This window comes from Mesoplodon bidens (assembly GCF_964165515.1).
Source record: "Mesoplodon bidens genome assembly, chromosome: 4".
In the NCBI taxonomy this organism is placed as follows: domain Eukaryota; kingdom Metazoa; phylum Chordata; class Mammalia; order Artiodactyla; family Ziphiidae; genus Mesoplodon; species Mesoplodon bidens.
Genome location: NC_138160.1, coordinates 109656355 through 109682351, shown reverse-complemented (window position 1 = coordinate 109682351; position 25997 = coordinate 109656355). Strand labels below are relative to the sequence as shown.

The window sequence follows — 25997 nt, the reverse complement described above, 5'->3', positions numbered from 1 at the left end:
CGCAAAAAAAAAAAAAAAATAAGTGTAACACTCCTTTCAATGTCCCCAGTGACATCTACATTGGTAATTACAATGGTTAGTTTTCAATTCATATCTTGCTTGGCTCATCCAGCAGAATCCACGACTCTATGTATAGTTTTATAAATATTCTGTTCATGTTTAAAATGTATACTCTCTAATAGTTTGGAGCAAAGCTATACATGTTCATTAGATCTAGCTATAACAAGCTCTGATGCATGGTTGCTCAATAGAATGAGAAATTTTGAATTTATTTTTGCATCTGCTACTAAGGAAGAGCTCTTAAAATTCCATTGTTATAAATTTGATGATGTTTCCCTGTGATTCTACTAATTTTTGCTGTTTATGTTGAAGCTCTCTCTAAATTTTTATTATTTATTTTGAATTATTGTTTTTATTACTGTGTAAAACCCTACTCATCCCTTTTAATGTTTTCTGTGTTAAAGTCTATTTTATCTGACATTAACATATATTAATATATTAGTAAAACATTAATATTTGCTTGGCATATATTTTCCTTTGTTTTACTTTCACCTTCATTTCCCCTAATTCTCTTATAAATAGCACATGACTAAAATTATAAAACCTCATTATACACTATCTCTATAAGTGAATTTAATATTTCTAATTAACATATTTGGATTTCTCTATTTTTTGTGATTGTTATTTACCAAGTTATACCTTTGTCCTTTTCTTCTGTTTTTGTCTTTGTTCATATGCAGTTTTATTTTCCACATTTTTCTGCTACTGTTTTGAAAAATAACATTAGATTGTGTTTGATCTACATTTACTTCTACATTTTAAAGTACACTGTACTAGTTTTCTATTGCTGTTATAACAACTTCGACAAATTTAGCAGTTTAACACATCTTACAGTCTCCAAATCAGAAGTCTGAAATGGAATTTGCTGGGCTAAAACCAAGGTGTAAGCATGATTCTGTTCCTTCTGGAAGTTCTAGGTCAGAATCTGTTTCCTTGCCTTTTCCAGCTTCTAGAGGCTGCCTGGATTTCTTGACTCATAGTCCCCTTCCATCTTCAAAGCTGACAACTGCATCACTTTGACCTTTACTTTCATCACCACATCTCTTTCTCTGACTCTCTTGCCTCCTTCTTTTCCCACACCCTGTGATTACATTAGGATCCCCTAGATAATTCCAGATAATCTCCCAATCTCAATAATCCTTAACAAAATCACACCTGCAAGGTCCCTTTTGCTGTATAAGAAAACAGTCACAGGTTTTGTAGATTAGAGCATGGACATTATTCTGTGTACCATATTCACTTGAGATGCTTCAAGTTAAAAAGTATCTCTGGTCTCTTCTTGAAAAAGGTAAGGATATCAAACACTTTTAAACCAATCTCTTCCTTCAATCTTTCATGTTATTTTTATCTGACACTATAGAGGCATACCTCATTTTACTGTGCTTTGTTTTATTGTGCTTAGTAGATACTGCATTTCTTGCAAATTGAAGGTTTGTGGCAACTCTGCATTGTGCAAGTCTGTTGGCGCCATTTCTTCCAATAGCACTTACTCAATTCATGTCTCTGTGTCACATTCTGGTAATTCTCACAATACTTCAAGCTTTTTTATTATCATTATATTTGTTATGGTCATCTGTGATAAATGATCTTTGATGTTACTACTATGACTCAGTGAAGGCCCAGAGGATGGTTAGCATTTTTAGCAATAAAGTATTTTTAAATTAAGGTATGTAAAATTTTTTAGACATAATGCTCTTGCACATTTAATAGACTATAGTATATTGTAAACATAACTTTTATGTGCACTGGGAAGCCAAAAAATTCATGTGACTCGCTTTTTGCAGTGGTCTGGAACCAAACCTACAATATCTCCAAGGCATTCCTGTAATTCCATCTCAGTTTTTAAAATCTCAAGTTAGACAGTTTTTTCTAAACCATTAGTGCTCATTTAGATTTGCCTATATATTTGGCAATTTCTTTTCTCAGTAATCTCTGTATCATTACTTTCTAGAGAGATTGATATTCTTTAAGTACATCCTTCAGTATCTCCTTCAGTGAGAACCTATGAATACTAAACTGTCCCAGACACTGTTTCCTTAATTCTCATTAGTTTGCATTCATTCATAATGGAACAGTAGCTGACCGTAGAATTGTAGGTTGACTTTATCAGCCCTCAGCACATTGAAGATATTATTTTATTCTAGCATTTATAAAAATAGAAGTCTGCAATCACCTTGCTCTTCTTTCATTGATTTGGTTTCTGATTAGTTTTTTATTGTATATAATTGACATGTAACATTGTTTCTGATTAATGTTAAGATTTATTTTTGTCTTTGTAGTTCTGCAGTCTCACTAAGATGTGTCTAGGTCCTGAGTTTTTTATTTATCTTCTTTGGTACTTGGTATGTCTTTCAATTTGAAGATCCACAAACATACAAACATTCTAACCATTACCTATTTATCTAATTCCTCTCACATTCTCTCTACTCTCTTCTCCTAGAACTCCTTTAGGTACATGTTTGCTCTTCTCATTCTGATGTCAATAACTCTCAAGCACTCTTTTGTATTTCCATCTCTTAACCACTTTAGGCAGCTTCTGGGAGAATCCTTCAGATCTATCATCCAATCCATTAGTGCTCTCTTCAGCTGCATCTACTCTGCTCTTCAACTCTGAAATTGAGATATTTAAGTACATTTTTTATATGTTTTATTTTCCTCAATTTTCAAATCATCTCTTTTTTCCAAAACACCTTTCTCTCACATTTTGAAATGTGTGTGTTTTTAATCATGTGAACATGTTTTTTTTTTATAATCTCTGTCAGTCTTTTAAAATATTCTTTTTCATGCTTCTTGGCTCTTACAGTGGGATATGTTGTCACTCTGTGTTTTGGAATCTTACTGTGAACTCATTTAGTTGTACTTTATTTGTGGTTGCCTTGTGAGGTCAGAGTTGAAAGAGGGCCCTTTCACAGCAGTTTTGCATATGTTTTCACTAAGTGCTTCAATGTTGGATCATATTCATGGTAATGAATACCGAAAAGAGCCATTTTCTCCTAACATGGGTTCATGGATGAGATAGAAAGAATGCTTCCTGTTGACAACCTGTGCTTGTTTGCAAAGCTTTTATACCAGATCCAACTTTTATTAAGGGTGTAGGCACCCAAGGGTTCTGGCTGTTTACAATCATTTCAGTTCCCACTTTGCAAAGCCACAATGTTTTTTCTTTATGTGGGAGATAAACCCAAGAACCCAGATTTTTAAGTCCAACAAACTCCTACCAGGACAACTAACACATTACCTCAGAAGCTTACTGCATTTTTTTTTTTACCAGAGCCCTCTTGTTTTTGGCTCATCTATGCATGTAAAAGGACTTTTATTATATTTTTTCTACAATTCCTAGATGTCAATGATGGGAACATTTTCTGATTATCTAGTCAGCTAGATTATCACATAATTAAAAGAAGAGAACACAATCTGTGACCTACCATATAGTAATTAAGCATACTGAAACATATTTATTGTTAATATTAGATCTTAATATACATAGGCCTTATTCTATTATTACATTTTATATGATGCAGCTACTTTTACCAAACTCTTTAAAAGACTGAACTCTCTCAGTAAGATGTTCACATTTACCTCAATTGATAAAGTACTTTTTCAAAGATATCTTTCTACAAATAGGGATTACATTAGTTATAAATTATTGTAAAAATCAGTGATTGGTACAATATTGTCATATTTCTTCCATAAGGTTGGAGATGGAAAAAAATGTGTGGTTAGCCAAGAGTATGAATGAACTAGGGAGTGAAGTAATTTAACATCAATAATTAATTACTATAATTTTTTACTATTTCTTCAGGCAAATTTCTGACAAAGATGATTTCTAAGAAACAGATATAGAAATCAACTCTTGATTACTAGAGTAAAGGGAAGAATGGTAAAGTCCAGATAAAGATGATAAAAATAACCTTAAATAATATGTTTTTAACACAAGGGATGAAATGGATTTATTATAAACTTAATTCATTTAAATCACACCCAACAGTTAGGAATACATTTACCATTCTGCAGTTAAAAATAACAAAACAATACAAGTATGAGAGTTTATCACATGAATTGCTTCATAAATAATTACTTGAAGATTTATTATTCCTTTAGGTCTCTTAGCTAAGAACGCTTCTCCAGTATTTCACTAGGACTCAAGAAAGACAGAGACTCAGGCTCCTTTGTACATTATCCCTTCTCCCCTCCTTTCCTCACTTAACTCCACCTATAAATATTTGGATTTGGCCTGTTGTAGTGGCCATGCTTTCTCCTGCCTCTCCCTTTATAATACATGTCAGAGATATCTTTGTTCTAGAGAAAGCCTACTGCAGAGACCTCTCATCTGAGTGCAAGGAAGAGAGTCATCACCCAAAATGCAATATATACAATGTAGTGTTACATTCTGCTGTCTACAGATTACTGTGTATTTCTAAACAAGATAAACAGTATATGTTTCCAGTAATCTGTAAAACTTTTAATGTTTTTCTCAAATATGCTGTTATTTTTTATTCTGGTAAATCTATAAACTAGTTAATCCATCTTGGATAATTGAAAATTGGGGCTATTATCACTTGATACATTAATCTTCACTCTATAAAAATATTTTCTTTTATATACAGAAGGTATATAATCCTATCGATGTCGCTTGCATATGCCTTAAAAAATCTACTGTCCCAACTGAATGAAAGTAAATAGCAAAGAAAAAACGTTTAATAGAAACAAATAACCAGATTGCCCATCAGCACTGAAGGGTCTTAAAATTTATGCCTTTTTGGTAAAAAGTATCTTTCTGAAAATACATACAAAAATTAGAAGAACAACTCGAGAAAAATTAGGGAATATGCACTCAAATTTTATCCCATGAATGTAACCACTCAAGCTACCCTGTCCTAAACTTCTAAGTGAAACTAGTGGATGGCATTGCCTTCAATATTCAAGATACAAAACTGAAAACCTTAAGAATCTGGGTAAAACAGACTGCTCTTAATTAATCTTGTTCCCAGGATTATAATCAAAGGTTTTTTTTTTAAAAAGCTGAGTGATTCTTTGACAGCCATGCAGTAGGTTACCCTAACTATTGCCAACCCCCAGCATCTTTCCACTGGGAAACCTCCTTCAAATATATCATATTTTCTGGCCACTGACAATATATCATATTTTCTGGTCACTGACTTCTAATCACAGAAATTGCACATATACACTCCCTTCAATGCAAACACACATTTTCAGAGGATCTAAAGTAGACAGTATAGTAAGAGAATGTGAATGGCCCTGGATCATATAAACGCAGGGGTAGAGATTTCTATTGTTTTCTCCTTCACTGTTTTTCTTGATGCTTGGTTCTTTAGTTCTTCCTTTGATTCTGAATACTACACAGAATCTTTTCCACTTATCAAAAAAATCCAGAAAGAACCTCTTCTTGTGCTCAGTGTCGGTCTCTGTGGCTCAAAACCAATACCAAATGATAATGGAAAATATACCTCCTAGTCGTGCAACATATTCAGAGTCTGAATATAATTATAGATGAAGAGGAATGGAAAAGGTCTGCTGACACTTTTGAAACAAGTAAAAGACCAGCTATATTTAGTCTTTCTCTGCATCAGATGATCTAGAAATCAAATTTATTACAAGGACACCAAGCCTAGTTGTATAGGTTGTATACTGCTTAATTCTAATGGTACATTTACATACACAACAATGTAAATGTCTCCCTCTACTGTTGTGTAGTGTGCAAACTATACAATAGGATTCATTATGGGCTTCTTGCATGCCAAGCACTGGATAAGAGGAATATAAAGATAAATTTAAAAGGCTTGTACTCTGAAGGCAAAGAAGAGAATGACACAAAATCACCTCTGTAATATGTAAGGGGCCCAGGATCAGTGAGGAAGAAGCCTGGGGAATTGTATTAAATAATGGATAGTTCTATTTTGCAATTGCCTCTGCCAGCAAACAAATGGAGAGAGAAACACCCAAAACAGATGGTATTGAATAATATGGTAATGCAGAAAATTAAAGAACCACATAAAATCAAATCTTCACCTTAGGGCCAAGAATCACTTAGTGTAAAGTATATTCAGATGTAGAGGGAAAGGGATTTTTTTGTGCTTTTTATAAATGTACGATACATCATATCAATGCATGAGGCTGCAAGATGACTTTGATTTACGTAATGTGAAACAAGGGACTTCATCTGTAACTAAACAACATGATAAAACTATGAGAAATGCACTGCTTATTGTCAAGGGCACTTAGAGTCCATCACACAGCCAATTTCTGTTCATTTAGCAAACAAATGAATAAAGCACATTTTTTCAAAAATTCAAGGTCTTTTACCCAAAAGCACTGGAAATACCTTTCAGTACAACTGAAGAACAAATTGTCACAAGCATTTAAAAACTTCAGATCAGACTGTAATTCTTAATCTTCAGTTCTTCAACTGTACATTTCTTTCCAGAGGACCAAAATAATGTAATCTTAATTTTAAACATTCAAAGATTTTGAGGGGTAAGGGTGATAGAGATTGCTTGCTGCCTAGACCTGTGATCATGTTGATTCAAATTCTCTCATTTTTGGCTCATTTTTGGCTCAGTGTGCCTGAAGCCTGCATCACAGAGTTTCATTATGTGAGTTTATGGAAATGATACTGTTAGACTTTGGCAACTGGGAAGGCCAATAAATTCTGCTTAACTTCTGATTTATACTGAAAAAAATGAAATCTAGCCTTTAATTTCCAAGAATGAAGATTCATCTGAGAATAAGTCTCATTATAGAACTTTATAGTGCCTTGGGATATACCTATAAATGATTCATTCAACAATTATTCTATTATTTGTATTAAATTAATGTATTTCTGCCATGCCTATATTTTTTTAAATTTTCTATCTTACTTGCCAATGGCATTATTTTGAAACTAACTTTCAGAAGTATTGTACTGAAAGCATTTCAGTACATACTGAAAGGCAAAACTATCATTAATAAAATTAAATTCTAAATTAAAGAGTATTTACATGACACAGACTCGTACCTTCTCTATAATTTCACATAGAAATGTGAAAATTACACTAAGAAATCATGGAATTGACTGTTGGGATAAAGTGTTTTGTGTTTTTGTTACTATTAGCCCACAGCACTAGGTCAGCTTTAAACTATTTACTTCATTGCATCACACAGAACAATTTAACAAATATATTACTGCAGATAGGTTTGGATTTATAAGAACATTATTCATTTTAGTTGAAATCAAAATTAATAGCTGAGCTAAAATCTCTTCTTACTGATGTGCTCACATAACATATGATATTTAATAAGGACCTAAGATGAGCATTTGCTAGAAACTAGGCTGTTTATGAGTTCAGTTTGTCAAATATGGATAAGACCATGGAATCCATGGAGATTAAAATTTTTATCTTATTTTTGATAACTTTCTTGCAAAGCTAAAGATCTGATAATCTATGTCTACACTAAATAAAAGAGATTTTTCCTCAACTACTCAAACGATTCATTTAGACTTTCCTGATCAATGGTGGTAGGTCACTTAGAGATAAAACATTCCCTTTATTGGGCTAATTTTCACTATTAGGGCACTGGAAGCAGTGATATGGAGAAAAGTGATCCTCCACATAAACCTTAACCCCACAGGTGAGTAAAGATAGATTTATGTCAGTATCTATCAATATGTTATATATGTGTAACTCCTTTGACAGGTTTTTTTTGTGTGTGTCTATTTTCAACCACAGATTTTTATTCCTACTGCTTTCCAAAAAAACAAAAAACAAAAACCAGAAGCAAGCTATTAAGCCCTATTTTAAGTCCTAACTATCAGGGGGCAAAAAACTGAAGTCAACATTTCTGCCAAAGGGTTTAGGAAGTGTACAAAAATCTTTTTTTCCATGAAACATGAAGTGGCTTCACAAAACTATAGCAAATTTTGCCTCCCAAAAGGTTTTTTCATTAGGTTTTGAGCAGAAATCCTTTTTAGACAGTGAAGCTTTAGTTTTCTATCCATAAATAAGTGATACATTAGAAATAACAATGTTTTAGTTTGTCTTATCTTTGAAAACCATACAGAGTACATATTTATGCATACAGAGGACATATTTAGTCCTTTGGTAGTAGTTCAAGTTTTGAAAATCTGAGGACGAATAATTATTTTATAAACTGACTTAATCCACCAAACTGAAATTACAAAACACAGGTTATTATATGTTTTGCTGGAGAATATTATCTAGAATATTCTCACGAATCCTAGATATGACTACCTTCAGTTCATTCTTTTAATATGTTACCCTAGCCTACGGGCAAACATGTAGTTCAACTGCATTTTATGAGCATTTGACAATAATGAAGAAGATTATCTTTCTAAACACAAGAGCAAGTACCCTGTAATTATCCTAAATAAATACTAATACCTGTTTACAACCATATACAGATAAAGATGTTTATACATTTTTCTCTAAACGTGAAAATTCAGAAAGTTACATAAATACATAGTAGTCACATAAATTAGGATACTTGTATGCAGTAAAACAGTATGTCTGTTCCTCCCTCCAAATGATATAGACCAAATATGAGTTTGTTGGCTTCCTATTGCTGCTGTAACAAATTATGTCAAATTTAGTGGCTTAAAACAACAGACATATATTACCTTATAAGTTCTAGAGGTCTGAAGCCACGTATAGGTCTTACTGGGCTAAAATCAAGGTGTCATCAAGGCTGCATTCCTTCTAGAGGCTCTAAGGTAAAATCTGTTTGCTTGCATTTTCTTATGATTGCATGGGCCCATGCAGATGATTCAGGATAATCTCATCTCAACATCCTTTTATCGCATCTGCAAAGCCCCTTTTACCATGTAAGAGAACATACTCACAGGTTCTGGGGATTAAGAGAGGACCTCTTTGGGGTATATTAGTCTCCCTTCCACAACAAATGACATGAAGATTTGCAAGACATAATGTAAAGTTAAAGAAAACAAACAACCAAACAGAGAAAACTGGGACTTCCCTGGTGGCGCAGTGGTTAAGAATCTGCCTGACAATGCAGGGGACAAGGGTTCGAGCCCTGGTCCAGTAAGATCCCACATGCCCCGGAGGAACTAAGCCCATGCACCACAATTACTGAGCTCATGTGCCACAACTACTGAAGTCCGCGTGCCTAGAGCCCGTGCTCCGCAACAAGAGAAGCCACCGCAATGAGAAGCCCGCGCACCACAACAAAGAGTAGCTACCACTCGCTGCAACCAGGGAAAGTGCATGTGAAGCAACAAAGACCCAATGCAGCCAAAAATAAATAAATAAATTAATTAAAAAATATAGAGAAAACTGTGTATAGCATGAAACAAAGTTCATGCTATACACACACCAACTAAACATTGGTTACCTTTAGACAACTTCTATTACAGATGTTCATGCATTATTTTGGTGGTGGGGGAGAGAATTATTCTACAATATTTTCTAAAGAAGTACTTAAGGACAAGGGAATGTTTGGAATAGAATTTTAAGGGAAAATATGTATTATAAAATAGTATATAAAATGAGGACTTCAACTCCATGTTAGTGTTCTGTTCTGTACATGGAGGGGTGAACATGAAGGTGTTAATTGTATTATTATTATTTTTTAATATATGAAATACATCATACAACTTTTTTTAAAAAAGAAAATACTTGTGTTACACTGCTAGGTCAGCCTAGCAACAAGGAAGGTAATGATGAAGAGCAGTTAGGCTTTTAAAGCTTTGAAACATAAAAAAATGTATAATGGATGCAGGGGATTCTTTATTTTCAGGGTTCTGAAGAGAAAAAATGGCATTGGAAGTAAGGAATGAAATTAATGTCATGGTATTGGTAGGGTGAGACAAAACTTGCATGTAGAATATGCTTCAAATATTATAAATATATGGTTTTGGCTAAAGAAATATGTAGAAATAAAACTGGAGAAACATACTTAAACGTGTTAGCTATAATTATTCCTAGGTAGTGGGATTATAGGCTCATGTTTTATCTTTATTCTTGGACTTCTAAAATTTCTATAATGTGTTGCATTTTTAATAAGAGAAAAATACGAATCAGTAATCAAATTATGATTATCATCCACTTTAGTCTCAGAAGCAGTATTTCTAAAACCAACTACTGTAAGGATAAGGAAGGAAGATTTTATCAGCTAAGAAATATATAAAAACCCTTTGTGGTTAATGCATTCTGAGAATCTAACTTCTCTATATCGGAGTGGTGGGCAATACAAGTTAGAAGTTTGAAATAAGCCTATACAATAGCTTATGTGATCACAAATAATACTAGAGATTGTATACAGCACTAAAAATTCTTTTTTCAGAAATATTTAGTATAATAAAATAAAGTATATTTAAGAAGACTGTCATATAAAATTATTATAAAATATGATATGACATTCAGGTTAAAAATTAAAAATGAGGTCTACATGTTCACTGAAAATCCTAATCACTCATTAAAGCATTATTTGCTGCTCTATTATTTTTTCAAAAGCAATTCATAAAAAAATTTTTGGTAGAGTTAAGTAAACTTTAATATTTGTTAAACTTATTCAAATAAAACACACTTAAAGCCATAAACAAGATAAAATTTAGTATAAGCTGATTTCTTAGAGGACCCCCCCACAATAAAATGATTTTAAGTAGTCTCTTTCCAAAGCTACCCTATCATTCTGAAAGGCCATTAAGAGAAACTCTACCATAAAAAGATGCGTGTTTTTAGAATATATTGTAACAATTTTAACAACATAATTTAGCAGAGAGCTGAAAAAATATGCACTAAAAGGATTAAATTTTAATTATTTGTTAACTAACTTTAAATATAATTAGACCTGTATTTTGCTTATAACCCTTTAGAAAAGACTAACATCTTTATATATATTTAAGTGCTATTAATTTGTTTTTTCCTTCTAAAATTATTTAGTCAAGGATTATCTTATACATAATTAAACATGAAAATGATGGTGCCAGATTTTTGTCAGTCTAAACTTAGGTATAGTTTAAGTCATTGAACAATTTTTAGTGTTCTGTACATAAAGAAAGCTCAAAATTTCACAGGAAAAAAGACAGTTATGCAGTACAGAAAATGTGCTGAAAGCTATACAGGAGCAAATGCCACTCTTATTCTTTATACTTAAAGTTATTTCCTGTGGCTCTTTTCTCTTGTCATAAACATACTGTATATAAACTCTCTGTAGAGAAACTGATAATATGGAGGATTCCTCTAACTAATCAAAGTATCAGATCATTACATTCTTAGAAAAATTCTTGGGGGTCACCATTCACTGGAATTGGCTGTGAACGCCAACAGTGAGTCTAATAAGTTCACAATGTTGTTCTTTACATAAATGGGCATAAGACTAAAAGAAATTAGTTGCAGAAATACAAGCTAGAGTCAGAAAGTCTTCACGTGTAGTTCAGAAGAACAGAAACATATTTGCTTATGCCCCCTTCCTTTGTACATTCCATTCCCTATTCTTTAATATTAGAATAAAAAGTGGCAAAATAGTAACTATTTTAATTGAGTATTTACTATGGGTCAGGCATTGTATTAGGTTATTTAGGTATATCATCTCTATTGAATCAGATATCCTGTGAAATGGTATTATCATACCCATTTTACAGATGAAAAATTAATGATCAGTGAAGCTAAACAATTTGCTAAGTCACACAGTTCATAACTAGGCTAGCTGGGATTAAATGTATGTTTGTCCCCACTGTCCAACATACTTTTTATTATATCAGAATGTTTGATCCTTATATGCTTTGTTAATTTCCATTCATGCTTCAAACTTCCTTTTTATTTGAAATACTTTATAACAGTTTTCTGCATTTAATTTTGCTGTTCCTTTTTCTAGGTCTTAATAACTATGACCCACTTAATTTTCTCACCATTTTTCTACCCATCAACCTGCTTAACTCTGAAAAAATGAAATGAGATGATATCTATATTAACCTGAAATAAAAGGTAATTATCTTCTGGCTTATATTTCTTTTTTAAACATTCATATATTTGACCATTTGAAAAAGTTAAATACCATTCCATTTTCATTATGTAACAAATATCAGACCTTATACAATAACAGAGTTTGGGATGCAAGTTAGTCCAATATAAATTATTTAGAGACCCCAAAAGGCCTGGTTCAGGTTGTTCTCCAGGGCCACCATGACTTCCATAGCGTCCAGAGCTTTACCCCACTCATCTTGGGGTATGTCCCAGTGGAGGGAACAGCCTCCACACTGGTTTTGCATCTTCAAGAGATGCCAGGCACCCTCAAGCTTCTCTTTGGCTAACTTTCAGAAGAGGTGACCAAAGCCCTCTGGAGTTCCACTGTCACGCTGAAATAGAAGCCCAGAAAGAGTTTCTATTGACGAGGAGTGGGCTCCAAAGCTGAATGCTAGTGGCCTGACAACAAATGCAAAGTGTTTTGAGTGGGGTTAGAGATAAGATGGTGGAGGAGAAGGCCTTGAACTCACCTCCTCTCAGGAAAAAACCAGAATCACAACTAACTGCTAAACAACCATCAACAAAAGGACTGGAACCTAGCAAAAGAGATATTCTACACCCAAAGATAAAGAAGAAGCCACAACAAGATGGTAAGAAAGGTGCTTTCATGATACAATCAATTCCCATACCCTGCGGGTGGGTGACCCACAAAGTGGAAAATAGTTATACAGCAGAGGTTGTCCCACACAAATGAGAGTTCCTAGACCCACGTCCAGCTCCCCAGTCTGAGGGTTTGGCATTGGGAGGAGCCCCCAGAGCATTTGGCTTTGACGGCTAGCTGGACTTGAACACAGGAACTCCACAGGACTGGGAAAAACAGAAACTCCATTTTGGAGGGCACACACAAGGTCTTGTGTACACTGGGACTCAGGGGAAAAAGCAGAGACTTCATAGAAGCCTGGGTCAGACCTACCTGCTGGTCTTGGAGGGTCTCCTGGGGAAACAGAGCGTGCTGCGACTCACTTTGGGGACACAGACACTGGCGGCAGAGGTACCAGGGAGTACTTATTAGCATGAGGTCTCCTGGAAGCTGCCATTTTGCCACGAAGACCTGGCTCTCCACGCAACAACCTGTAGGCTCCAATGCTGAGACACCTCAGGCCAAACAACCAACAGGGTGGAAACACAGCCCTACTCTCAGTAGATAAGCTTTTTAAGTCTTCCTGAGCCCAAACTGCCTCTAAACACATCCCTTAACATGGCCCTACCCACCAGAGGGACAAAACCCAGCTCCACCCACCAGTGCAAAGGCACCAGTCACTCCCACCAGGAAGCCTGCACAAGCCTCTCAGACCAGCCTCACCCACCAGGGGGCAGACACCAGAAGCAAGAGGAACTACAATTATGAAGCCTGCAGAATGGAAATTGCAAACACAGAAAGTTAGATAAAATGAGATGGCTGAGGAATATGTTCCACATGAAGGAACAAGATAAAACCCCAGAAGAACAACTAAGTTAAGTGAAGATAGGCAATCTAACCAAAAAAGAATTCAGAGTAATGATAGTAAAGGTGACCCAAGATCTTGGGAAAAGAATGGAGATACAGACTGAGAAGATACAAGAAATGTGTAATGAAGAGCTAGAGATATAAAGAACAAAAAATAACAGAAAGTGCTGGAAAGGAAAAACCTACAACCACGGATACTCTACCCAGCAAAGCTCTTCCTCAGATTCAACAGAGAAATCAAAAGCTTTACAGAGAAGCAAAAGCTAAGAGAATTCAGCACCACCAAACCAGCTTTAAAACAAAAGCTAAAAGAACTTCTCTAGGCAGAGAACAAGAGGCCACAACTAGAAACAAGAAAATTATGAATGGGAAAGCTGACCAGTAAAGGTAAACATACAGTAAAGGTAGGAAACCATCTGCACACAAATATGATATCAAAACCAGCAATAGTGAGGAGACTACAAATGCAGAATATTGGAAATGCATTGAACATTAAGAGATGAGCAACATAAAACAACCTTGTACATATACAGACTACTATATCAAAAGCTCATGGTAACCACAAACCAAAACTCTACAATAGACATACACACAAAAAAAGAAAAAGGAATCCAAACACAACACTAAAGATAGTCATCAAATCACAAGAGACGACAACTAAAGAGGAAGGGAAGAAAAAAGACCTACAAAAATCCAAAACAATTAACAAAATGGCAATAAGAACATAAATATCGGTAATTACATTAAATGTAAATAGATTAAGTGCTCCAACTGAAATACATAGACTGGCTGAATGGATACAAAAATAAGACCCATATTCATGCTGTCTACGAGAAACCCGCTTCAGATCTAGCAACAAGAAAACACTGTAAGTGAGGAGATGGAAAAAGGTATTCCACGCAAATGGAAATCAAAGCGGGAGTAGCAATACTCATGTCAGACATAAGGGACATTAAAATAAAGACTGTTACAAGAGACAAAGAAGGACACTACATAATAATCAAGGGATCAATCCAAGAAGATATAACAATTGTAAATATATACGCACCCAACATAGGAGCACCTCAATACATAAGGCAAATGCTAACAGCCATAAAAGGAGAAATCAATAGTAACACAATAATAGTCGGGGACTTTTAATATCCCACTTTCATCAGTGGACAGATCATCCAGACAGAAAATCAACAAGGAAATACAGTCCTTTAATGACACATTAGACCAGATGGACTAGACTGATATTGATAGAGCATTCTATCTGAAAGCAGCAGAACACACATTCTTTTCAAGTGCACATGGAGCATTCTCCAGGACAGATCACACTCTGGGCCATAAAGCAAGCCTTGATAAATTTAAGAAAATTAAAATCACATCAAGCATCTTTTCCAACCACAATGCTATAAGATTGGAAATCAACTACAAGAAAAAAAAACTGTAAAAAGCACAAACACGTGGAGGCTAAACAATATGTTACTAAACAACCAATGGCTCACTGAGTAAATCAAAAAATACCTAGAGACAAATGAAAAAGAAAACACAATGAAACAAAACCTATGGGATGCAGCAAAAGCAGTTCTAAGAGGGAAGTTTATAAGTGATACAAGCTTACCTCAGGAAACAAGAAAAATCTCAAACAGCCTAAACTTATAGCTAAAGCAACTAGAGAAAGAAGAACAAATAAACCCAAAGTTAGTAGAAGGCAAGAAATCATAGAGATCAGAACAGAAATAAATGAAATAGAGATGAACAAAACAATAGAAAAGATCAATGAAACTAAAAGCTGACTCATTGAAAAGATAAACAAAATTGATAAAATTTCAGTCAGACTCATCAAATAAAAAGGAAAAGGGTTCAAATCAATAAAATTAGAAATGAAAAAGGAGAAATTACAATGGACACTGCAGAAATACAAAGGATCATAAGAGACTACTATAAGAAACTATATGCCAATAAACTGGACAACCTAGAAAAAAAGGACAAATTCTTAGAAATGTACAATCTTCCAAGACTGAACCAGGAAGAAATAGAAAATATGAACATACCAATCACAAGTAATGAAATTGAAACCATGATGAAAAACCCACAACAAACAAAAGTCTAGGACTTTTGCTGGCTTCACATGTGAATTCTGTCAAACATTTAGAGAAGTGTTAACACCTATCATTCTGAAACTATTCCAAAATATTGCAGAGGAAAACACTCCCAAACTCATTCTATGAGGTCACCATCACCCTGATACCAAAACCAGACAAAGATACCACAAAAAAAGAAAATTACAGACCAATATCACTGATGAACACAGATGCAAAAATCCTCAAGAAAATACTAGCAAACCAAATCCAACAATACATAAAAAGGATCATACACCAAGATCAAATGGGATTTACCCTAGGGATGCAAGGATTTTTCAGTCTCTGCAAATCAACCGGTATGATACACCACATTAACAAATTGAAGAATAAAAACCATATGATCATCTCTATAGATGCAGAAAAAGCTTCTGACAAAATTCAACACCCATTTATGGTAAAAAACTCTCCAGAAAGTGGGCATAGAAGGAACCCACCTCAACATAATAAAGCCCATCTATGATAAACCCACAGCTAACATCATACTCAATGGTGAAAAGCTGAAAGCATCTCCTCTAAGATCAGGAACAAGACAAAGATGTCCACTCTTGTCATTTTTATTTAACATAGTTTTGGAAGTCCTAGCCATGGCAATCAGAGAAGAAAAAGAAATAAAGGGAATACAAATTGGAAAAGAAGAAGTAAAACTGTCACTGTTTGTAGATGACATGATACTATACATGGAAAGTCCTAAAGCTGCTACCAGAAAACTAGTAGAGTTCATCAATGAATTTGGTAAAGTTGCAGGATACAAAATTAATACACAGAAATCTGTTGCATTTCTTTACACTAACAACAAAAATATCAGAAAGAGAATTTTTTTAAAATCCCATTTACCATTACATCAAAAAGAATAAAATACCTAGGAATAAACCTACCCAAGGAGACAAAAGGTCTGTACTCTGAAAACTATATGACACTGATGAAAGAAATCGAACATGACACAAACAGATGGAAAGATATACCATGTTCTTGTAGTGGAAGAATCAATATTGTCAAAATGACTATACCACCCAAGGCAATCTACAGATTCAATGCAATCCTTATCAAATAACCAATGGTATTTTTTGCAGATCTAGAACAAAAAAATCTTAAAATTTGTATGAAAACACAAAAGACCCCAAATAGCTAAAGCAATCTTGAGGAAAAAAATCTACCAGAGCTGGAGGAATCAGGCTCCCTGACTTCAGGCTATACTACAAAGCTACAGTAATCAAAACAGTATGGTACTGGCACAAAGACAGACTTATAGATCAGTGGAAAAGGACAGAAAGTCCAGAAATTATCTCATGCACCTATGTTCAATTAATGTATGACAAAGGAGGGAAGAATATATTGATATAATGGAGAAAAGACAGTCTCTTCAATAAGTGGTGCTGGGAAAACTGGACAGCTACATGTAAAAGAATGAAATTAGAACACTCTCTAATGCTACATACAAAAATAAACTCAAAATGGATGAAAGTCCTAAATGTAAGACTGGATATTATAAAAGTCTTAGAAAAAAAAATAGGCAGAACACTCTGACACAAATCGCAGCAATATCTTTTTGGATCTGCCTACTAGAGTAATGAAAAAAAATAAACAAATGGGACCTAATTAAACTTAAAAGCTTTTGCACAGCAAAGGAAATCATCAACAAAATGAAAAGAAAACCCACAGAGTGGGAGAAAGTATTGAAAATATTTGCAAACGATGGGCCAACAAGGGATTAATCTCCAAAATATACAAACAGCTCATGCAGCTCAATAGCAAAAAAATAAAAACCTAGTCAATAAATTGGCAGAAGACCTAAATAGCCATTTCTCAAAAGAAGATATACAGATGGCCAAAAGGCACATGAAAAAATGCTCAACATCACTAATTATTAGAGAAATGCAAATCAAAACTACAATGAGATATCACCTCACAGTGGTCGGAATGGCAAGCATCAAAAAGTTTACAAACAGGGGCTTCCCTGGTGGCGCAGTGGTTGAGAGACCACCTGCCGATGCAGGGGACACTGGTTTGTGCCCCGGTGCGGGAAGATCCCACATGCCATGGAGTGGCTAGGCCCGTGAGCCATGGCCGCTGAGCCTGCACGTCTGGAGCCTGTGCTCCGCAACGGGAGAGGGCACAACAGTGAGAGGTGTACCGCAAAAAAAAAAAAAAAAAAAAAAAGTCCCCAAAAATAAATGCTGAAGAGGGTGTGGAGAAAAGGGAATCCTCCTATGCTGTTGGTAGAAATGTAAATTGGTATAGTCACTATGGAAAACAGTATGGAGGTTGCTTAAAAAAACAAAAATAGAGCTACCATATAATCCAGCAATCCCACTCCTGGGCATATATCTGGAGAAAACCGTAACTCGAAAAGATACATGCACCCCATTGTTCACAGCAGCACTATTTACAATAACTAAGACATGGAAGCTACCTAAATATCCATTGACAGAGGAATTGATAAAGAAGAAGTGGTGCATATATACAATGGAATATTACTCAGCCATAAAAGGAATGAACTAATGCCATTTGTAGCAACATGGATGGACCTAGAGATTATCATAATTGTAAGTGAAATAAGTCAGACAGAGAAAGACAAATACCATATGATATCACTTATATGTGGAATCTAAAAAAATGATACAAATGAACTTATTTACAAAACAGAAACAGACTCACAGACTTAGAAAACAAACTTATGGTTACCAAAGAGGAAATGTGGGGTGGGGGATAAATTAGGAGGTTGGGATTAACATATATACACTACTATATACAAAATTGATAATCAACAAGGACCTACTGTATAGCACAGGGAACTCTACTCAGTAATAACCTATATGGGAAAAGAATCTGAAAAAGAATAGATATATGTCTATGTATAACTGAATCACTTTGCTGCACACCTGAAACTAACACAACATTGTAAATCAACTATACTCCAATATAAAAAATTAAATTTAAAATATATAATTTAGTAAAAATCCAATAGTGTTGGTATACAAGGTAGACTTACATTCTTTAAAATATATAAAACATTGAAAGTGTCAGTATTTTATTGAACTCTTCAGTGAACTTACAGTAAAAATCCCAAGGCAAGGCAGGCTCATTCTACAGAAATGGAAAGTGTAAATTATAAAATAAATTTTCACTGAATATAAAGAGCTAAAAGAAGAAAAAGGAACTCATACTTGTTTCACAATTCCTAGATGTCAGGAATTTTACATATTATTTTCTCATTTAAAGTTAAACCTTAATTTGTTCATAAAATACTAGTAATATTTAATATATTAAACTAACCCCATCAAATGTTCTCAATCACTAGAGAATATTTTCAGCCATAGCAGATGATTCTTAACTGTGTCTAAGATAATATGAAATGTAATAATAACCATGGGCTGACCAACTATCAATTAAAAACACTTATTATATAATAATACAACAAAAGATATTTTTGCTAGTATGTTGTCCACATTAATAAAAGCTTGAACAGGATCTTATACAATTATTTATGTTTGGAAAAAATTATTGAATGTTCAGTATATGTTAGATGTTATACAAGTTCTTATATTCTTCACTCTGTACTAGTATCCTCATAATAATGTGACTCAAAGAGGTCAAATAGTCAACTCAAGATTACCAGCTACTCTTTGGATAAAAACGGGTCATATATAGTTGATCACCCTTATTATTGAGTTTTAAAGTTTTAAATATTCATCTATTGTGTGTATATATATATATATATATATGTAAATATGCATACACATTATGCATACAAATTCTTCAATAGATATATGTATTGCATCTATTTTTTCCAATTCTGGGGCTTGTCTTTTCATTTACATAACAATGTTTTTGGACATCATGTGGTTTTAATTTTCAAGAAGCCCAAACGATTATTTTTAATAATTTTTGTTTAATGATTTTTTGTATCCAATCTAAGAAATCATTGCCCTTCCCACAGTCATGAAGATTTTGTTTTTAATAAAAGTTTTATAGTTGTAGTGTTCTATGATCCATTATGAATTAACATCACTCAAGCAGGGTTGGGTGTTTTTTTTGTTTGTTTTTTGCCACAACCCTTGGCTTGTGGGATCTTAGTTGCTTGACCAGGGATGGCAGTGAAAGTGCAGTTGTAACCACTGGACTGCCAGGGAATTCCCCAAGATTCATTGTTTTCAAATGGTTATCCAGGTGTTCTAGAATCATTTGATGAATAGACTATCTTTTCATCTTGAATTATGCTGGTGGTATTACTGAAAGTCAACTGACCATATATATGTGAGTATATTTACAGACTCTATTCTGTTTTACTGATTTCTATAGCTAACTTTCTGTCAAAGCCATCCTGTTTTGATTACCAAATCTTTATAGTAAGTTTTGAAATCAGATAGTGTAAGTCCACCCAATTTGTTCTTCTTTTACAAAATTGTTTTGATTCTTCTAGGTCCTTTCGTATCCCAAATAAATATTGGAATCAGACTGTAATTTCTACAAAAAAAAAAAGCCTGCAGAGATTTTCATTGGGATTATAGTGACTCTATAAGTCAATTTGGGGAAAATGGACATCTTGACAACACAGTAAGTCCCCTACATACAAACCTTCTAATTGAGAACTTTCAAAGATGTGAACGTGCGTTCGCATGTCCAATCACATAAGTTACTTCACATGTCTGGCATATGCTGTCATGTGCATGCATCCTCTACAACTGGCTGTGCTTTTGTATACTTTACTCTACAGTACTGTATACAGTACAGTAGTACAGTATCTTTATTTCAAGACCAGGATGTCCAGAAGCAAGCGTAAAAGCAGCGGTGATGTAGCTGGTACTATTAAGAAGCACCAAGCAATACCGATGGAAATAAAAGTGAAAATAATTGAGAGAGTGGAGCAAAGGAAAAAAATGGTAGACTTCGCAAACTCTTATAACAGGAATCGTTCAACCACTGGCACAATTCTAAAGAACAAGGACAAGATCATGGAACATGTGAAGTCTGCTGTGCCGATGATGTCAACAATAATATCGAAGAAGTGTGGAAAAGTGATGGAGGAGATAGAGAAACTTCTCAGTGTGTGGAGGCTGGACCAGCATCAGCATGGAGTCCCGCTCAGCTTAATGCTGATTCAAGAGAAAGCTAAAAGCCTTTATGAAGACTTGAAGAAGAAACACGGCGAAGAATCAGAGGGCGCATCTTTTAATGCCAGCCACAGCTGGTTTTCATCGGTTCAAGGCTAGAGCCAACCTTCACAATGTAAAAGTAAGTGGTGAGGAAGTGAGTGCAAGATACTCAGGAATTTCCTGAAATTTTGAGAAATTATTGATAAAGACACATATTTAATTGAGCAGGTTTTTTTTTTTTTTTTTTTTTTTTTTTGCGGTACGCGGGCCTCTCACTGTTGTGGCCTCTCCCGTTGCGGATCACAGGCTCCGGACGCGCAGGCTCAGCGGCCATGGCTCACGGGCCCAGCCGCTCCGCGGCATGTGGGATCTTCCCAGACTGGGGCACGAACCCGTGTCGCCTGCATCGGCAGGAGGACTCTCAACCACTGTGCCACCAGGGAAGCCCTGAGCAGGTTTTTAATGTGGGTGAGACAGGACTGTACTGGAAAAGGATGCCAGACCAAAGTTACATCAGTTAAGGAGGAAAAGTTGATGCCAGGCTATAAAGCAGCAAAGGATAGGCTAACTGTTGTTTGGTGGCAATGCTTCTGGCTATATGAAGTTGAAGCCTCTCTTAGTTTATCATTCAGAGAACCCAAGAGCCCTTAAAAACATTGCCAAGTGCTCTCTTCCTGTTGTGTGGAAGAGTAACTCCAAAGCTGGGTTACACAGGTCATTTTCCAGGACTGGTTTTTCCACCACTTTATCCCGGAGGTAGAGAACAACTGCTTGGAGAAGGATGTCCCATTCAACATTCTCTTGCTGCTCGAGAATGCTCCAGGCCACCCCCACTCGTGGACAACTTTTATCCCAACGTCAAAGTAGTGTATCTGCCACTGAATACTATGTCGCTTATCCAACCTATGGACCAGGGAGTTATAGCAACTTTCAAGAAATATTATTTATGTCACACTTTTCATCAGGCAGTAAAGGCGACTGACGAATCAGGAACAACCTTGCAACAATTTTGGAAGGACTACTGCATAACATCTACAAGGCCATAAAAAACATTGACTTTGCTTGGCGTGAGGTTACAGCATCACCATGAATGGGGTTTGGAAGAACCTTTGCCTGAAGTTTGTTCATGATTTTTGTGGATTTGAGAAGGTGGATGAGGAGTCCAAAGAGGTCTTCAGCAACTTAGTGACCCTCAGGGAGAAGATGGAGCTAGATCTGCAAGAGGATGACCTCATTGAACTCCGTGCTGTGCAGCAAGAGGAGCTTACTAAAGAAGACCTGGTGGAATTGGAGGCCCAGAGAAAGAACAAAGAGAGACAAGAGGAAGAAGAAGTAACTAAAGAACCAAAGAGATTCACGATGCAGGAAATGGCAAGGGGGTTTTCTTTGTTTGAGGAGGCACTCTTAGTTTTTGAGGCACAGGACCTGAACGTAGAACAGTGCGCGAAGGTTGCAGCAGCCGTTCACAATGCAATCCAGTGCTACCGTATCATCTATGATGAGAAAAAAAGAGCTACTACCCAGACATCACTGGATTGTTTTTTCTAGAGCGTAGATAGAATTGAATCCAGCGAGGAACCAGAACCTTTGCCATCAGTGTCAGGCGTGAGTGAAATTGCAGCTTGCCCTCCGTCTCCTATTGCTGATGATCCTTCAGCTCTACCATCTCCCACCTGCTCTCCCTCCTCCAGTCAGGAACTCTTCTTGCCTGTTCACTTGATGCCAGCCCCTGTATGCCAGCTGTTGTACTGTACCACTGTACTTTTCAAGGTACTACACTGCAAGATTAAAAATGTTTTCTTTTTTTCTGTGTTTGTTTTTTAAGTTTTATGTGAAAAGTATAATAAACCTATTACAGTACAGTTCTATATGGCTGATTGTGTTAGTTGAGTACCTAGGCTAACTCTGTCAGACTCAACGAACAAATTGAACTTACAAATGCACTCCTGGAACGGAACTCGTTTGTATGTAGGGGACTTACTGTATTTAGTCTTCCACTGAATAAACCTTTTTTAGATCTTTAACTTATCTAAGTATAGCTGTGCAGATATCATTTTATTTTGTTAAATTATTCTTAATATTTCATGGTTTTGGAAGTTAGTGTAAAATTTTCCCAAGTGTTTCTTTCTACCATATATAAATACACATTTTCTTCTAAATTGACTTTATATTCTGTGGCCTTGTAAAATTCAGTTATAAATTCTAGCACTTTTTTCTCCTAGATTGCTTAAAATTTTCTTTGTACCAAGTCATGTCATCTGTGAAGAGACACTTTTTATTTTTTCTTCCCAGTATTTATACCCCCCCATGCCAGCTTAATATACTGATTATGGTTATGATTGTCAGCACAATACAGAACAGAAGTGGGAAGTGTGGCCATCCTTGCCTTGCTCCCAGTCTTAAAAAATTTTGATTTTCACCATTAATTGTGATGTTAGCTATAGATTTTTTGTGTGTGTATGTGTATGTAGATGCACTTTCATACATTAAGAAAATACCCTTAAGAATTCATTAAGAATTTTTGTTGATAGGGTTTTTCCCCCCAGTACATTAGAGATATCACTTCACTGTCTTCTGGGTTTTTTTTTCCAACAGGAAGTCAGTTATCCACCTTAAGATTGTTTTCTTTGTAATGTATCCCTTCACTCTAGCCAATTCACTTTTTTTTTCTATATCTTTGGTTTTGACCAATTTTTCTATGATATGCCTAGGTTTCTAAGTTGTTGCTTTTCATGAAATTTGTGAAAACATTTTGCCATTACATCTTCAAATACTTTTCTTACACATTCTCACTCTCTTTTGAGATTCCAATGATAGAGGTCCAGTATTTACATTACTTGGTAAATCCAACTTCTAAGCTATCTTGGGGTCAGTTTCTACTGACTATTTTTCTTTGACATTTTGACATTTTCATGTTTTTTTGCTTGGCTAATTTTCATTATGTTCCAGACGTTGTATATGATATATTATAGAGATTCAAGATTCTCTTATCTTCCTCTGAAGAGTGCTGTCTCTTGTTTTACTTGCTCCTCACTCTGAATGTAGGTAGGTTTGAGTTTATTCCTGGGTAGGGAGGATCTACCAAAAGCTCAAGATGATTCCCAAACCTTTGTAAACTGGTGGGACTCAACCTCCAAACTCCATCTCCTCTGAATACCTTACTGGGACTTGGTTTTAGGCTTTGTTAGGACAGTTCAAGAGAGGGTATTTTTCTGGATCATGGGTGCCTACTGTGTAGGCACAGCCTTTCTGTTTTCTCAGATAAATGCCAGGAGTGATGACAAGGTATTAAACAAGGCTGCTCCACTCTTGTGGTCCAAATCTGCTCAATTTCTAGTACCTTTTTAACATCCAAACTCCATAGCAACAGCACCCTGATAAATTTTGGGTAGTTTCTATCTCTGTCTATTTAGACCAGCCTTGCAAAGTCCTCACAGTCGATCTGCACAAGGACTTCTTGGCACCTCTGCCCACAAAGGATCCTCTTCTCTGGTGCTTTCAGCAGGACCACTGTGCTCTACCTAGATTCCAGCTTGCTGTACCAGTCAAAAAATTGTCCCCAGGCAAAAAGTTGGCTTGGCTGTGGGGCTTACTTAGGAAATTTTCCTTCTTTCAGAGATTGCACTGCTCATTCTCCAGTAACTGCAAGTAGTTGCTTCATAAATGTTTTCCAGTTTTATGGTTGTTTATTGCAGAGGTCCAGTATCAGGTACACTTACAAAGCTGGAAATGGAAGTCCAGTTGTGTTCTTGCATAGAGATTATTTCATCTTTATTAATTATTTATAAGTAGAATAGTTTTTATACAATTCAGCAACAAGAAGCTATCACAAATTCAATAGACTCATTACAGAAAATCATGTTTAAATGTCACTGTGTATTCTGAGATGTGAAATGTCAACATTATTGATACTAAAATTAAATTGCTAGTTAACAGTGAACTACCATTCATTTTTACTAGCTCTAAGCAAGACAAACTTGTAAATAATTACTCATACAGAGTGCTCATAGAGAGTTAATTGTTGCTCATCATTTCACCTTCTTATATTTATACTCAGTGCTGCAATACAAATGTTTGAGTAGTACGGAAACTCACAATACGGCTCAAAATTAATTAGCTAGAGACTTAATTGAAACTTTTTTCTCAAATGGAACCAGAAAGTCTATCAATTGCTCCATTTAACATACTGGATACTTTATATGGTGATGACTGAAAAACATACCACGTAGGTTCATAAGTTCAAAGTTCCACCAAAATTCACCAGCGTTTTCACTTATCATCATCATTGGCTACGTCTTCACATCAAAAATTGAGGTTAATTTTTTTTGAAATTAATTAACTAATGTTTAGTCAATATACCAGCCAATATGTGGCTGTTCAGAAATCAGTTATTATGAATTGAGGGAAATGACTAATAGCATTATGCCAAAAGTTTTCTGGAACAGAAAATCTGGAATAAAAGCATTCTATGAAGGGATTAATAGGATTAACAGCATGGCCATCAAATTAAGAATGTCATTTAATTGGCTTTGGAAAATTTACCTTGTTATAAGTATAGCTGCATCCACTGAAGTCATGTCCTCTCCCCAGCTTGTTGACATCTCTAAATGTATATCATTCTTTTTGCCAAATTCTTCATGTTGCCACTTACAAAAGCTCTCTAGCATTTTCTCTCCATGATGCCCAATATATAGATCTGCCTGCAAAAGAAGAGATTTCACTTCAAGGCAAATTATTCTCAGATATAAAAAAAACTAAAAACTGAGGGGACTTCCTGAATTACTAAAGCAGACTGCTGACCATAACATTAATTAGAACCTGGAAGACATTCAGGATTAATTTTTCCTGAGCTAAAACTCTTAAAACTTTGTGAAGGTACAGTAATTATAAAATCTGTTTAATGTTATTCTGAAGAAGAAGAGAGGTGCAATGGAATATTAAGAATGTGGAACTTTTAGACTTAAATCACTCATTATTTTTACATTTTAAGAACAAACGTTTTCAAAGTACCAGATAAGCAGCATGCTAAAAAGATGCCACAGAATAGTCTCTGTTTAAATTGAATTACAGATAAAGCCCATGCTTAAATAAGAAAATAAAACTGTCATTAAAAATGATTTTTTAAAATTGCATTTTGCAAAGTTAAGGTTTGTTGTCAGGATTCTTGGAAACTAAGAACATTCCAATTTTGGAATATAACTGAGGTATTAACTAAGACTAACGGCCAGTTTTATGTATACTTTAAGTGACTCAGTGGATACTTCTGGAT

At 35.2% G+C, this 25997-nt stretch overlaps 1 protein-coding gene across 1 annotated transcript in view; it reads right to left on the bottom strand.

Moving 5' to 3' along the window:
- Nucleotides 1-25997, bottom strand: part of ADAMTS19 (ADAM metallopeptidase with thrombospondin type 1 motif 19) — a gene marked incomplete at its 5' end in the record, with an annotated part of 287542 nt that overhangs the window by 198089 nt on the left and 63456 nt on the right. The window contains one exon of the mRNA XM_081232610.1: nt 25271-25428. Within this exon, the coding sequence (XP_081088736.1) occupies nt 25271-25428 (158 nt within the window). The remainder of the gene's footprint in view (nt 1-25270; nt 25429-25997) is intronic.